The following is a 16,622-nucleotide window of genomic DNA, read 5'->3' as shown; positions in this document are numbered from 1 at the left end:
CTGGATAGTAACTGCAACATGCCTGTTCACTTTGTTACATTTTATGTGGCAGGAGCTCGGGGTCATTATAAAGAAGCCCTCTGCATTTACCAAAGAGCCTTGGTTATAAATTTATGTAAATTAGGAATAATTTAATTTTAGATAGTATTACTTATAGGTTTCATTGACCTGAACTTTTTTGTGAAATTATGCTCCTTAACAAACTTGGAAATTGGTTCCTATATGCCCTTTGTGCAAAAAACGAGCAAGTCAAACATTACTAAAAGTTTCTAGACATGTGGTATTGTGGTTAAAGGAAATGGTTATGATGGTTTCCAGAAGAGGAAGTGAGAGTAACATCAAAAGTGATTTGGGTATTTGGGCAAAATACCTCTTTTTAAAGAATTCATTGAACATTTTTATGGCATAAATACAATCAGACTTTACATGTTTCATCTTCATAAATGAAATAAGGTTGGACTAAATTCTAAGCATTTGAATGCTTATAATTCCAGTTCACTGCCTTTTCTCAAAAGCATATTTTTTTTCACTTCCTGTTTTGAGAAACTCCAGGCTCTTGTATTATTAAACTAGTAAAATTTAAAATGAGTTGAATGTGATCATTATATCCAAGTGGCTAATATTTTGAATTATTGAAATGTTATATTTCAGCACTTAACGCATTTATAATTTCTTGAGAAATATTTTTCTACCTTGCTTGATTGATTGTGAGTTCTCTCTGGGTGGAGACAGTGTTACTTATTTTTGAATTACTGGTACTTAGGGTCTTACCTGGTCCATGAGGCCTTCAGTTAGGACTTGTTGAAAAGGATGAATACATTATGTATAGTGTATTTTATATATATGCAACATATATATGAATATGTGTATAATCTTGCTCTATTTTTAATAATAATAGCTTTTGCTCTGCTCTCCTTGTGTGATTTTGCATACAAATACATCAGATGGATTTTGAATCTTTTGGCCTGTATAGAGTTGTCTGTAAAGGCTGGCATAGCTTCCTGGCTGGCTAGGATTGAAACATTTGTTCAAAAATCTTGCCAAAAAAGTGAGTGAGATCTGTTTACCATGTGTTTATAAGGTTCCTGCTGTTTACATTTTTATGACAGTATAAACCACATAATCTTTTCAATCTCTATCTCTTATACCTCAAAAAAAACTTCTACCGCATAATACGTGCCTGCCAGTCAATTATCACATTTTTATTAATGCATGTGTGCATTAGATTGTCTATCAGATCTGATTGCTCTGTTTCAATTGAAAGTCTGCAATGGCAATATTTTAGTGAGCATACACAGTGAAAAATACTTCAGTGACCTAAGTAAAATAACTTTTTAAGTTACTGTAATCAAGAGTAATAGGCTTTAATGCTTATTAGGGGAATGTAACATGGTTTCTGGAAAATGTTTTGCTGTTTTAAATAAAATTTCATCAATTGAAAAATTTTTGAGATCCTTATATGTACAGGTTATGAAAATTTTAAGGAATTTGTAGTCTAATCAGGGATGGAAGAACACATAAAGGAGGATTTTAGGGAAAAGAGGTGAAGGTGGTAGGTAGTTTCACATTTAAATTTATTTATTGCATAATTCCTTAATTTTTTTAAAATTAAAAATATGTCTTCCCTTTTCTGGAAGCTAATAATGCTACTCACTTATATAGTGATTTTTAACATTTTCAGGCTACTTTTATATCTGCTACTGTGGCATGGCAGGCAGTGTGGTGGTGGAAATAAAGTGTACTGGGCCAGAAGTTAGGAGACCTGCCTTCCAATGTTTCAGTCTGTCTCTGAGAGATTTGTAATATTGGGTAGGTGTCTTGACTTCCCTGAGCTTCATTTTTCCTCATCTGTAAAATGGGGGAAAATTAACTGTGAAAGGAACACTAAGGTCTGTTCCAGCTCTGATGATGTTATCTTTACAAGTAGATGTTAAGGCCTATTTTAAACAGTAACTGAGCTCAGTTTAGTTTTCCTTAATACAGGGATGGTAATGTGTGCTCTGCCTACTTCACAGAATTGTTTTTGTGAAGATCAAAGATAATAATGTGAAAACAGTTGAAAACTTCTATGAATGTAAGATAGTATTTGTTTAGGAGTCTCAGTAACTTTTTGGGGCAACATTTGTTTTTCTGAAATTTTGCTGCTGCTTAGCAAACACATATGCCGAAATTCCAACAGAAGACGTTTTAGCTGACCTTAAAAATATTTTTTTCTTGTTTACTCTTTCTTGTTTTTTCTATTTTTTCCTACACCATCACCAACATGAACTTGGTAACAACTGATAACAAAAGGTATCAGTTAATACTTTCATATTTTTCATCTTGTTAAATTATTACTTCAATTTTAAAGGATAGAAAAGGAGAAAAGACCTACCCTACTTTTGCAAACTTCTTTTTAATGGAGTATTTTTGCAGGTTTCAGTGTACTTTTACTTCTTTATTTGAGGAGTACTTCTTTTCCCACAGTCTTTTCCCCGTGATTTTGGATGAATCTATTTCATGAGTAAAGAAATTAATAGAATAGCAGTGTAAAATTGCAAGTCTTTAGCTGGTATCTGCTTATCTAATGGAGGAAAAAAAAATGTATGTGAAGGATGCAGTCGAGGTAAAGCAAGGGGAATCAGATTTAGTCTTCCCTTTCAGTGTTACGTTTCTCTTCATTTAGGGCCTTATTTTCTGTGTTGGTTGATCAGGAGCAGAAGCATGTTCCAAAGATTGGGATTCTGGCAAGTTGTAGACTAATAAACATTGTTAGTATGCATAAGGTTTTTTTTCCCTAGGGAGATTTCATTATCAAGATCCTTAAACGTGTTAAGAAGAAAACAGTCTCTTTATAAATCTGTATTTAAATAATATATATATTTACATAAACAAATCCTACTATATCTGTTTGTAACTTTAAAGGAAGCTGCCTGTAAAAATGAAGATTTGATAATTCTGTTTCTTGTTATGCTGGATGGTAGGCTGAGGAGATTAAGGTCACTGAAAAATTGCATGGGAAAAATAATTATTTTTATTTTTTTAAGTGGCAGTGGTAGATTACCCATCTTGTGTTTCCTTTGTGGAATTGTTAGATGACTTAAATATTAATTTTTTTAATGATTATAAAAGGAATACATGTTTATTATCAAAAACTCAAACATGACTTCAGAAATTCTCTGCCTGCTCATCTCCCACTTTTAAAAATAAGCTGTATATAGTTAAACAATTTTCTGTACAAATGCTGACATATGTGCGTGCATATTTTGTATTATGATTAAATTAAGTTCTTTCCAAAAATAAAATTGAAAAAGTAGCATGGTACAGTTTTATATATCAATGAAATTAGGGTTCTTAATCTATTGCTTGTATACTTATATTTTAAGAAAATTACAGGGATGGACATATTTAGCTAGCTACATCCAATATGTTAAAAATGAGGGGAGCCAGATGAGAAAGTGTGTCAGTGTTGAAAATTCTTGTCCTTAACTGGCTAGGATGATTAAAAATTTAATTTGTATTCTTTGATAATTTACTAGCAGTGTTACTGTTAAGTAAAATTCTAACAATAATTTCAGATCACGTTCAGTAGACGTACATTTTATATGTTAGAACTAAATAGTTTTATCTCTTTATTGTTCAACAAAAATAATGTGTAATAAAAGTAATGCTAGCTGCTATTTATTGAGACTCTATTATATGCTAAATTAAAAAAATTTTTTTTTATTTCTTCATAGATCTGTGATGTAGGTACCTATTCTATAGATAAAGCAATTGAATTTAGAGAATTAAATTTGCCCAACCTTTACTCTTAAAAAATAAGAATTTGGATTGGCACCTTTCTTTCTTAACCCCTAAGTCTGAGCTCTTAATTTATTTTTGCCATTAGATTTATAGTCATTAGTGAAATTTTCATGGTAGATATAATTAGATTTTTAACACACAGTAACCTTAAAGAAATATGCAGTTATATTACAGAAATAATTTTCCTCTTAGACTACTTTTGTATGAACTTTGTACGGATTTGTTATGAAAAGATCATTGAGATCATAATTATCAGTATACCAGTGATTATTAAAGACTTCTGTTTAGCTTCGTAATGTATTAAAATGAGAAATAGTTTAGAATTAGGAAATTTAAAATTCAGTTTATTAGCATTTTTGAGGACATGTATTTTGTATTTACTTTTCATATTATATGCATTTTTCCTTTGTGATTATTTCTAATATTTAGTTCATGACATATTAAAATATACAAACTGAAAGAACTGACCATACAAGTAATACTAAGAAAACTAACAGGAAATTTTGCTTTAAACTGGGGGTAGAATATATAAAAAGCAGGAAGGAGGGTGTAAACTCAAAGAAACAGTGAAATAGCATTTATCTTCCTTAATTTTAAGGACGCATACAATCATTTCCTCACTGAAGATATTCTATCTTTAATTTTGAGATTTTAAATATACTTTTTTCATTTTACATTTTGATTCCTGAAGTCAAATGGTAACACTTTTTTCATTGAAAAACCCTGCATGAATTATAAGAAATGCAATTAAGAAAGTGTAACCAGTAAGTGTGTTTCTTTCTGTCTTGGAGTTTACAAAAATAGCAATATTCTTTTCTATTCCCAAGGCATGTTTTTCTGTTGACTGTTTTTAATATTGTCTTTATTAGTAAATGTAGTAAAATCTTCTTAATTTTGATCCTATTAGGAGTTTGCAGTACTGTAATTATTAGATTTTGATTTACTTAATCTGACAGTGATGAGAGAATCTCCTCCTTAATCATTTTGTCACATACTATTGTACTGAAATGTTTTACTTAAATAAGTTAAACTTAATAAGCTCTTGAATTGTTAGTTTGTCTATGTTGTTCAACTCCATTTGCAGCGACATAAACATCTTCTTGAGAATTGAATGGTAATTAGTAACTTTTATTTGAATCTTTAACATTTTTAATAATGAATTTTGAAATGTATAATGGGTTAAAGGTTTCAAAGGAATCTCTTGTTTTAAGTAAAAGAGCCTGTACTGGAAAATACTTTCTTATTGCATAGTTGATTATTTTAGGTACTTGACAGTAATGAACCTGTGTCTTTAAAACTATTTTATAAGTCACATGAACTATTCTTTTAGTTAGTACCAAAAACTGAGAGTTTCCTTTTCATTCATTCATTTACTCTTCATTTATTGAATGTCTTCCTGGACACTGGGGAAACAGATACATTAAGATACAGTTTCCAAGGCCAAGAAATTCATATTGTAGTGGGTGAGAGAGATGTATAGATAACTAACTAAAATGCAGTGTTTAAGTGTGGTTGTGGGTGTCTTGAGAAGGGAATTAAAGATTCCTGTCTGGGAGAGATGGGAACAAGAGTTAGTGACTTTTGTGCTTGGTTTTGAAGTATGAATAGGAACTTTAGCTGGGCAGTGACAAGGAGTAGCCAGCCAGTCATTATTCAAGATTTCAGACATTTTTTCAGTGGAGTATATAAAGATACAAAATATAAAGTTATAAAATTCCCTGGTAATATCTAATGTCCTTCTTGCTGGCATATAGCCTCTAAACTTCTCTGTTATTTTCTCATACTTGTAGCATATTTTGTGGGTTGAGAGGGCTAGATTCTAGGTAAAGCTCTGATCCTTTTTTTTTTTTTACTTTGGACAAGTTGTTTAGTCTTTCTGAATTAGGGTTTCTTTATTTAGAAATTGAGGGGACCAGTGGTTCTTAGTCAGGGATACACAATATAATCATTTTAGAAGGTTTTTAAAAATACATACATCTGGGTCATGACCCAAACCTACTGAATAAGAAAAAGCCCCTGAAGTGGTTCTGATGTTAAGAACTACTAAAATAAGTAAAGTGTAACTTCTTAATACTTCTGATTTCTTTTTCTGATAATCGTTCGCTATAATGATTTAATTTTGTTTTTTGGGGATAACTAAATTTCTGTAATGCTAAGCTGCACGTAGACCCTATACTAGCAAAACCATCTATAGGGTACTTATTTGCTCTCAGCTTCTCTTATGCTTCAAGTTATATTTTTTGGTTTTCTAAGCCGTATTAGTCTTATTGATTCTAATTCTTGCAATCTTAGATAGATATTCCAGTTTTCCCACATTTGTGGAATACTCTTTAATTAGCCTTATAAGGTTGACAATTAAATGAGTTAATTCACATAAAGTGCTAGTTGTAGTGCCTGGCACAAGAGTAAGAAGTGAATAAATGTTAGCTATTAGTTCTATTTCTGGGGCTTGAAACATAGTGGACATTTACTAAGTGTTCATTTTTTCCTATTAATCCAGCTCAAGACCACCTTTAGGAAACATTTCTTAATTATTCCTTTTTACTGTCTGATATTATAGTTTGATATCTACTTACTGCTAATACAAAATAACTATTTGTACTTCAAAAGTATGTTTCTCAGCAGTCCTTTAAAGAACTTCTTTAGAGTAGTAAAAATGTGACCACATATAACACTTTAAAAAAACTGTAACAGAATGCCTTTGTTTTATAAACTGAAATGTTTCTGTATATGAGAAGCTGAAAAATGAGAACAACAAGGGCATAGACATCTTCTTGAGAATTGAATGGTAATTAGTAACTTTTACTTGAGTCATTAAAATTTTTAACAATGAATTTTGAAATATATAATGCATTGAAATATTTCTTAAGTTTATGGTTTTCCCAGAACCTGTGCTTAGGAAACAGTAATCATAATTTATATACCTTTAAATCTGCTACTGTTGACTCTAATTAAGAGATAATGTATAAAATTACATTAATTTTAAAGCATTTCTAATAATTTCAGTATACTTTCCTATCAAGCTTCTTAATCCAAACTGTAGAAGTGGGTTACTTTTTTTTCCTTCCTTTTTTTTTTCCACCTACCCCAGCTCAAGGGAGAAACTGAAAGCAGATTGGTTGGCCAAAGCATAGGTGATACGAATGAGGGGAAAAAATGGAAAATTAATCAGTAATAATAGAATTTGAAGCTTGTTTTGGTCTTGATAGATTTTCCAGTACTTACTGGAAAATTTCACACTGTATTTCATTATTTTTAAAATTAGAAAATAAAAGAATTATACGCAAGTTCCTTTTACGGTCCATAATCTTATTGGGTGATGTCCATTTTTCCTCTAGGCATTAATTTCAATTTGCTGAAGACTCAAGGGAGAATCTTTGTCCCTTTATGCCTTCAGTTTTGCAAAACCTGCTTTAAAACAGGTTTATTATTTCTTGTTTATTGAGTAAAAGTTAAATTCCTCTTTCTAGCATAAATTGGTCACATTTTGTATTTTTCTCCTCTTTCCTGATATTCAGATGAGGTTGATTTCTTTCCTGTGCTCTCAAAAATAGCATTCTCACTCTGATCCCTGGGATTTTGTTCATGGTCTTTTCAATTAAGTTATTGTATTAAAAGAAATCGTTTTGTTCTATAGTATTTTGGCAAAGGAATGTGTTTTATTGCTGAGTTAGACTAGAAATTAAAAAATAAAACTTACCGAAATAATCGGAATTTTCCTTTAATAGTGATTACTCCAATAAAAGTTTTGAGCAGCTGAGGTATTGAAAGAATGGAACTATTTTTATATACATTTTTGGGAGCATATATTTTTATTTTTTAAATTTACTTATGTATTTTTAATTAATTTTATTGGAGTATAGTTGATTTACAATATTGTGTTAGTTTCTGCTGTACAGCAAAGTGAATCAGTTTTACATACACATATATCCACTCTTTTTTAGATTCTTTTCCCATATAGGTTATTGCAGAGTATTGAGTAAAGTTCCCTGTGCTATACAGTAGGTTCTTTTTAGTTATTTATTTTATATATAGTAGTGTATATATGTCAATCCCAGTCTCCCAATTTATCCCTCCCTCCCTTCCCCCTTGGTAACCATAAGTTTGTTTTCTACATCTGTGACTTTATTTCTGTTTTGTAAATAGGTTCATTTGTACCATTTTTTTAGATTCCACATATAAGTGATATACGATATTTGATATCATATGATATGATATCATATCTTTGTCTTACTTCACTCAGTATGACAGTCTCTAGGTCCATCCATGTCGCTGCAAATGGCATTATTTTGTTCTTTTTTATGACTGAGTAATATTCCATCATATATATGTACCACTTCTTCTTTATCCATTCCACTGTTGATGGACATTTAGGTTGCTTCCATGCCTTGGCTATTGTGAGTAGTGCTGCAGTGAACATTGAGGTACATGTATCTTTTTGAATTATGGTTTTCTCCGGATATATGCGCAGGAGTGGGATTGCTAGATCATATGGTAGCTCTGTTTTTAGTTTTTTAAGGAACCTGCATACTGTTCTCCATAGTGGCTGTACCAATTGACATTCCCACCAACAGTGTAGGAGGGTTCCCTTTTTTCCACACCCTCTCCAGCATTTATTGTTTGTAGATTTTTTGATGGTGGCCATTCTGACCGGTGTGAGGTGATACCTCATTGTAGTTTTGATTTGCGTTTCTCTAATAATTAGTGATGTTGAGCATCTTTTCGGGTGCTTTTTGGCCATCTGTATGTCTTCTTTGGAGAAATGTCTATTTCGATCTCCTGCCCATTTTTTGATTGGGGTTTGTTTTTTTGATATTGAGCTGGGAGCATATGTTTTTATTTTTATTTCTTGAAAATTTTATTTATTTATATCTTTGGCCATGTTGGGTCTTCGTTGCTGTGCGTGGGCTTTCTCTAGTTGCGGCGAGCAGGGACTGCTCTTCGTTGCGGTGCATGGGCTTCTCATTGTGGTGGCTTCTCTTGTTGCGGAGCATGGGCTCTAGGTGTGCGGCTTCAGTAGTTGTGGTGCACGGGCTCAGTAGTTGTTGCGCACGGGCTTAGTTGCTCTGCGGCATGTGGGATCTTCCCGGACCAGGGTTTGAACCCGTGTCCCCTGCATTGGCAGGCGGATTCTTAACCACTGCGCCACCAGGGAAGTTGGAGCATATGTTTTTATTTTTTATTTATTTATTTATTTATTTTTTTAAAATTATTTATTTATTTATTTTTGGCTGTGTTGGGTCTTCGTTTCTGTGCATGGGCTTTCTCAAGTTGTGGCAAGTGGGGGCCACTCTTCATCGCGGTGCGCGGGCCTCTCACTGTCGCGGCCTCTCTTGTTGCGGAGCACAAGCTCCAGACGCGCGGGCTCAGTAGTTGTCGCTCACGGGCCTAGTTGCTCCGTGGCATGTGGGATCTTCCCAGACCAGGGCTCGAACCCGTGTCCCCTGCATTGGCAGGCAGATTCTCAACCACTGCGCCACCAGGGAAGCCCGAGCATATGTTTTTAAATAAGTGTTTTTAGTGTTTTGGGATCTTTGGGTACTCAAAGTTAGTAACTGTAAAACCCTGAGCAAGTCACTGAATTTCGGATGCTCCTTTCTTCTCTGTTGAGTGATGGTTTAGATAATTTCTAAACAAAGGTGTTTTGCACGCAACAGCTGCCCAGTAAATGTTCCTTTTACTCTCTACTCTTGTGTCTTTATTGTTTTCCTTTTTCATGATTGTTGCTTAATCTCTTATGAATAGAGAGAGGACTATTTCTATCTATATATTTTTTTAACATTGTGGTAAGGCAGTTTTTGAAAAAATACGTAACATTAACCATATGAAGTTAAGCTGTGGTACGTAATCTATATTGTGACAACTGAGGAAAGGCCTTGGGAAGGAATTTTGGTGGTAGATTGGCAGAAAGATTTGTTTTAAAGTCATATTTAAAATTACATGAAATCTGATTTTGAGGTTTCTAATCAAAGATGTTTATTTTGTGCCCTGAATAAATTATTATGTGGTTTTCTGAAACATCTTTGTTCTTTATTTTGGGTAAAAACGTTATATTTGTGTTTTGTGAAAAAACGAATTAGGAAATACTGAATTGACAATACTGACATTGAATTGGTTAAATGGAAAATCTTATTTTGATAATTGGGAACTCACTATAGATATCCAGGTGTTTTGAAAAGTTTTATTTAAAAAAATAGAAGGTAATTGTTTAAAACTTATAAGTACTTGTGTGCCAGGCACCTGAAATAAGCACTTTATGTGCATTTTGTCTTTTAAAAATCTGAACAATCTACCCTATGAAGTAGGTAATAATAGTATCCTCAGTTTATGGGTTAGAGTACTGAGGCTTAGGTTAAGCAACTTGCCTAAGGTCATATGGGCTGTGATCCACTTAGAGACAAGAGTTGTTAATTATTATGTTTAACAGTATTTCCTTTAACACTTGTGTAATTTTATCTGCCACAGTAGTCTTAACTTTGTTGAATTTTAAGATAATTAGAATATTCATGGGAAATAAAGTTCCAATTCTGAAAACTGGAAATTTAAGTATATATATATTTAAATTTGCTTAGATCTTCTGGGATTTTAAATTATAGTGTTTTACGCATTATGAAATCATGCTGAGTCAAGATAAAGTAAAACATAAGGTTTTAGTGTGGTGCTTTTTAAAAAAATTCTGTAGTTCAGATATAGTTTCCTTTTTGTCTGGTGAAATAGCCCTTTTAGCCAATTATGCAAAAAACCTTTTATTGTAGGGCTTTTAAGATTCAGGGGTTTAGACACAGTTTTGCCCTCTACTCACCTTTTCTTTTTTTCGGGGGCGGGGGTGGCGGTTTGCAGGTTAGAAGTACTGAAGAGTTTTATTTAATTGAATTGGTAATTTGTTAAACCTTTTGATTCAATCTTTTTGGTAGCATTTCTGGAATGTATTAGTCTAAAATGTATTGATAACTAAATATAGTAGTCTATATCATTTTCTTAAATGTGGTATTTCAAAGGGCGATACTTTTAAGAATGAAAGATTAATTTTGTGTAATATTGTTACTGCAGTAGGATAGGGTTTTAGGTGTATCAACTGCAGGCTGTGTTCTTAAAATATGTTGTTATCTTATGATTTCTTTGTCCTCAATGTCATCAAAATGAAATTTTTGAGTTAGAGTGGGAAAGAAGATTAATCTTTATAAAATGAGACATCTGGTTAGTTGGAATTTTGCTGTACTCTTTCAGTATAGTAGGACATTCTTCTTAACTGAATTATTCAGTATGGCTCTTTGCCAAGATGTACTTACCTAGATGACCTTAGGCAAGTTGCTTAACCTAAGCCTCAGTACTCTAACCCAAAAACTGAGGATACTATTATTACCTAAGTACTTTTAGTTAGGTTTTACTTTTTTCTTGCACTTTTTTTTTTTTTCTTGGCCTGAGTATTTGCAAGTGTCTGTATTGGTGTTAAGTAAATAAATCAAGTAGGTTGATTTCAGAAAAAATAAAACCTATAAAAAAGACGTTTCATAACTTCTTCACACTTCTGTATAGTGTCTATTAACCTTATATTTTTTATTGGCATTTTTTGAATGCTTGTGGTATACCAGATACCTTTAAGAATTCTGCTCATGTACACACATACAGACACTCATGTAATGGGCTGAAAACCTTTTTGGGTACATTGTAATTATTATCACCTAATTAACAGATGAAGAACCTGAGGCACAGAAAATCACTTGGTTATGTTACAGTTAGGAGCCAGGATTTGAACATGGACAGCCTATATCCATGTTTTTAACTACTAGGCTAATCTTTTTCTATAAGTAAAACAAATTTGGTATGTCTAGACTTGGAGTAATTAAAGAAATAAGTGATTGGGGGAAGGAGTTGTAGTCATTATTACTAGTTCTGTATACTCTGATAAAGACTATTCTGTGGTTACTATTCATATGAGACTTTTAGGTAATTATAATTATAGCTATTGTTCACAACAGTTAACATTTTTAGAGCACTATGTGCCAGTCCTTTTGCTAAATACTGTACATGGCTTATCTATCTCTCTTCTAATCCTCATAATTACTCTATGAGGTAAGTACTGATTTCCCCATTTACACGTGAAGAAACTGAGATTAGGAGATGTTACGTAATATAGTCAAGGTTCGATGGATAGTAAGTGATGAAAATTGAAATTCAGCCAGTCTTATTCCAGAGTCTGTATTCTTAATCTTTATGGCATACTGCCTCCCAGTGTAGTTTGTTTAGATATGGCCCACTGAGTAGTGTGGAAAAAGATAAATTAATTCCAAGGAAAGACAATATAACCATTTATTTTTCCACTGAAATGAAATTCCATTCTTTATGTTTTCAGTGTAATAAGAGCCATTCATATATAGATATATGTTTAATTACTTGATTAAATTCTTAAATAATAAAATTTGTGATCATTGGAAATGGGTATGATAGTCTATCATATTTTCATTTGTTGATTGCACTAATATTGTTAGGATGGATAACTGAATTTTTAAGTAATTAGAGTATGAAAGACAATACGTATCATTTAAAAAGAATTTGGAATCACTTTGGGATTCTGCACTGCCTCAGGCATGTTTATGAAACTTGCTTTTCATTTTATCATTGATATAAGGAAATGCTAATATGTAACTATTTCTATTGGGACAAATTCTTAGTTATGTGGTTCTTAGTTATTCTTATTTTATAGTATAATATTTTTGGGGAAGTAGATTAATTGGAAGATTAATTTATGAGAAATAATATTTTAAGCAAATGATAGTCTACTCTGAGGAAAAGTCAGATATATTTTAATATTTATGATGTTGAAATGGAATTTACAAAATAGCCTTTTATCGGTGTGGTGAAGGATTACAAAGTTCTAAATTTCTTATCTAATTATGTTTGAGAATTAAGATAATTCTTATTGCATTCCTATTTCCATTTGGAAAATATAGGAATGTTTGCATTGATTTTTATACTTTGGCTTGGAAAGGAGTTAGTTGATATTAGAAAAATAGTTTTAATTTGAGCTGAAGTGCAAAAGTCATCCAATAACGATTTATTTTTATTCTTGGCTACCGTTTCTTTTTAAGGTATGTAAAATTTCACTGATGGTTTTGCTCCTGTTTTTATAGTTGCATGTAGTCTTTATTTTTCCTTCTAGTATTATTTTAAGTTGATTTAGAAAGAGCACCAAGAAACTGACATGGTTGTACACCTACACAGTAGTATTTAAATATATATAAATAATATAAACTTTATAAATCTATTGTATACTAAAACTTGCTACTTAAAATACCTTTAAAATTATAGCACCATATAGTTCTCATCTTGTTTTGTTATTCATAGTCTGCAGTGCATAAGTTCTCTACTGAAACGTATGTCATAGTTTGACAATCATTGTTTACAAGTAATTTTCTCTCTTTTTATTACAATGCTTCCCCAGCAAGGACAAGTTTGGAAGGTTTGCAAAGCTTTTCACCTTCCCTCTGCCCGCTTGCCCGCTTTCAGACCAGTTTCATGTTTCATAACTTCTCTTTCTGCAATCCACAACATAGCCATAGTAAATGATAAAAAACATTAAATTGCAAAACTGTATTTCTTCACACAATAGTTAACTTTTCAAAGGACACATCCTCTTTAAAATGCAATAAAAAGAAGTTAAGTAAGAATGTTATAATTTTAGTAATTCCCTAAGAAATAGCATCTCACTAGAAAGCAGTTAATTAAATGTCACAGAATGAAACTGAACAGTATTGAAGATTATTCTGTATTGCTAATAGTTCAGATAAAAAGTTCTTTCTAATAATAATACCTTACATTTGTACAATGCTTTACAGTTCACTAGAGAGAATGCTGTACTGCTGATGTGGTCAAAATGTAAACATTTCCATTTGTTCTGTGCTTAAGAGATATAGAATAGATGTAGATTTCATTGTTTGAAGTGCTGCTGGTATGATGGAAAACAATGTAACTCAGATGTTCGGAGGAACAGGCAACACAGCTTTAGTGCTGTAAAGACAATTTTAGCAGCTTCCACTTCTTTTGAACTAGGGCTCTTGTATTAAAATGTTTAAAGTGAATGAGGAAAACATTTTGGAAGAGACATTTAAACATAAGTTTTTATTATATAACACGTAGAAAGAAACATTTCCAGTACTCTACTGAATATTTAATTTTGTAATATTTTAATAGCTTCAAATGAATACAATCCTACCTCAAACCAAGAATTTTTTTTTCTTTTTCTTTTTTTTTAGGTTTGAGCTTTTTCCTTCACTGCTGTTCTGCGCTAACTGCTTTGAAACTTTCCATGCATTTTTTTCAGTAGAAGAACATCTCTGTACTGTCTCCCATTGCATATTTCAGCTGTGACAGTCCCTGCACTTTGCCTATTCATTTTGTCACCTGCTCACCAAAAACAAATATCTCCTTAATTTCTGATTACAGATTTGCTATTATTCCTTGGTTTTAGAAGAAGGATGCATTTCACTTTTATTACTGTTGTTTTATAGGCTTGTGGAGACCCCAAGGCAAAACCATCCTACCTTATTGACAAAAACCTGGAATCTGCTGTGAAATTCATAGTCAGAAAATTCCCAGCTGTAGAAACCCGCAACAACAATGTAAGTCATTTAAATTTTTATATTACTTGATTTTAGCCATCTGTAGTGGTCAGTATAATGCTTGAAGTAGCTGTTATTTATCTACTTCTTTATATTTAGACATACAAATTGCATACATTGATTAAGGGCTTTTAGAGATAATATTCTTATCTCTGAAACTGGAAAAAAAATGACTGAGCTACATTGCCATTTTATTATAGAAAACATATGATCTTAATTTCTTTTTTTTTTTTTTTTTTTTTTTTTAAATTTATTGATTTTTGACTGTGTTGGGTCTTCGTTTCTGGGCGAGGGCTTTCTCCAGTTGCGGCAAGTGGGGGCCACTCTTCATCGCGGTGCGCGGGCCTCTTATTATCGTGGCCTCTCTTGTTGCGGAGCACAGGCTCCAGGCGCGCAGGCTAAGTAGTTGTGGCTCACGGGCCCAGTTGCTCCGTGGCATGTGGGATCTTCCCAGACCAGGGCTCGAACCCATGTTCCCTGCATTGGCAGGCAGATTCTCAACCACTGTGCCACCAGGGAAGCCCTTAATTTCTTATATACACTTATTACCTTTCAAATTGCAACAAAGAGTAAGGTAATAGATACATGTGTATTTCAAATATTTGCATGACTAGTTGGGGAGTTTTTTCTTATAGTCATAGACTTAACTTTGTCTTGAAGTTAGAAAATGTCTTCATAGGGCTTGTATTGTTTTTAGTAATTAGCTGTGTTTAGCTTTAAAATGTATTTGTTTCTCTAGTTTTTTCTATAATTGAGAAAAACATTTTTGAAAAATAATATAACAAGCTGATGGTGTTAAGGATCTTTATTATCCCATATTACTTTTCTCAGATGGGAAAATTTTTCATAGTACTCTATTGAAATATTTAGAGTCTTCCCAATATGTTCACATATCTTTTGGTAATTACTTATAATAACTGCTATGAATAACTAATTTTAGGAAATCGAGGTTATTTTTCACCTTGCTGTGGCCTTTTCATTTAAATTTTGTTGACTTGGAATCTTTCTGCATGTCTTCTCTTTTTCTTTATTTTTTTCTTTGATGGTCTTATGTTATAATTCTTGCTATCTCTTTTTCTTAATGTACAAACTTAGTCTAGAAATTTCCTCTTACATGTGATTTCCCTACTTTTAAGAAGCTCTGCTTAAGAAATATTTTGTCATCTTTTGGTTTCCTCAAATCATGTATGTTCATTGAAGATTTGTATTAGCCTGTTGATTCATCTTTCACTTAAAAATATTTTAATGTAGAGGAAAAATACCAGTCAGAATTAACAAAATACATCTGATAAAGTGCTTTTTAAAGAATTAATTTTAAAGTTTTTATGTTTTTTGTGAGTATGGGTTAATAGAAGTCTTTCTTTGTTTCACAGAAGATTGTGTTTTATCATTGGTATATTAAGGTATCACAATTAGTTCCTGATTACAAGTGAGTGATTCAAAGCACACATCCTTAAGAACACTGTTATTTGTGTGGAGAACTCTTTTTTTAGTTATTGACATTAATTAGCTAACTCATCTGAGAGATTATATACTCACTCTAAATTAAAGAGATTTTATAATAAAATCTGTCTTACATTTAATTTTGTGTACACTTCTCTTTCTCATGGCTCAAAATCTCTGTGATATGAGCTCTTCAGAGAATCTTTTCAGTTTAATTTGTATACATATATATATAAATTTCTGTGTGAGAATGAGCATTTTCTTAGAAAATTAGCAAGATCTGATTAAATATATATTCACTGTTTCATAACAGTAAAATTTTTTGTTAAAGAATAAATGGAGAATCTTTGTTCTTGATTTGCTGGGCAAGCTGTTTACAATAATGCTGTTGGGTTTTTTTTGCTTGTTTGTTTTTTAATAGTTTTACTTGCCTTTTCAACTTTTTTTTTTTTTAATTCTTTTTGTCTTTTTTTTTTTTTTTTTTTAATTTATTTATTTATGGCTGTGTTGGGTCTTCATTTCTGTGCGAGGGCTTTCTCTAGTTGTGGCAAGTGGGGGCCACTCTTCATCGCGGTGCGCAGGCCTTTCACTGTCGTGGCCTCTCTTATTGCGGAGCACAGGCTCCAGATGCGCAGGCTCAGTAGTTGTGGCTCACGGGCCTAGTTGCTCCGCGGCACGTGGGATCCTCCCAGACCAGGGCTCGAACCTGTGTCTCCTGCATTAGCAGGCAGATTCTCAACCACTGCGCCACCAGGGAAGCCCCACCTTTTCAACTTT

At 32.4% G+C, this 16,622-nt stretch overlaps 1 protein-coding gene across 2 annotated transcripts in view; it reads left to right on the top strand.

Annotated features, from left to right (window-relative positions):
• The window catches only part of NCKAP1 (NCK associated protein 1), a 95,741-nt gene that overhangs the window by 1,764 nt on the left and 77,355 nt on the right, over positions 1–16,622 (top strand). The window contains exons 1-2 of one of the 2 annotated variants that reach the window (XM_007190372.2): positions 13,184–13,243; positions 14,292–14,402. In XM_007190372.2, coding sequence (XP_007190434.1) covers positions 13,214–13,243; positions 14,292–14,402 — 141 coding nt within the window. In that variant the 5' untranslated portion in view covers positions 13,184–13,213. Of the gene's footprint in view, positions 1–13,183; positions 13,244–14,291; positions 14,403–16,622 lie in introns of those variants that run through there. The other variant, XM_057551081.1, reaches the window with a different exon arrangement.

Source organism: Balaenoptera acutorostrata, chromosome 8 (genome assembly GCF_949987535.1).
Source record: "Balaenoptera acutorostrata chromosome 8, mBalAcu1.1, whole genome shotgun sequence".
NCBI lineage: Eukaryota > Metazoa > Chordata > Mammalia > Artiodactyla > Balaenopteridae > Balaenoptera > Balaenoptera acutorostrata.
Note: the sequence above shows the minus strand (reverse complement) of the source record. Positions and strands in the feature narration are given on the sequence as shown.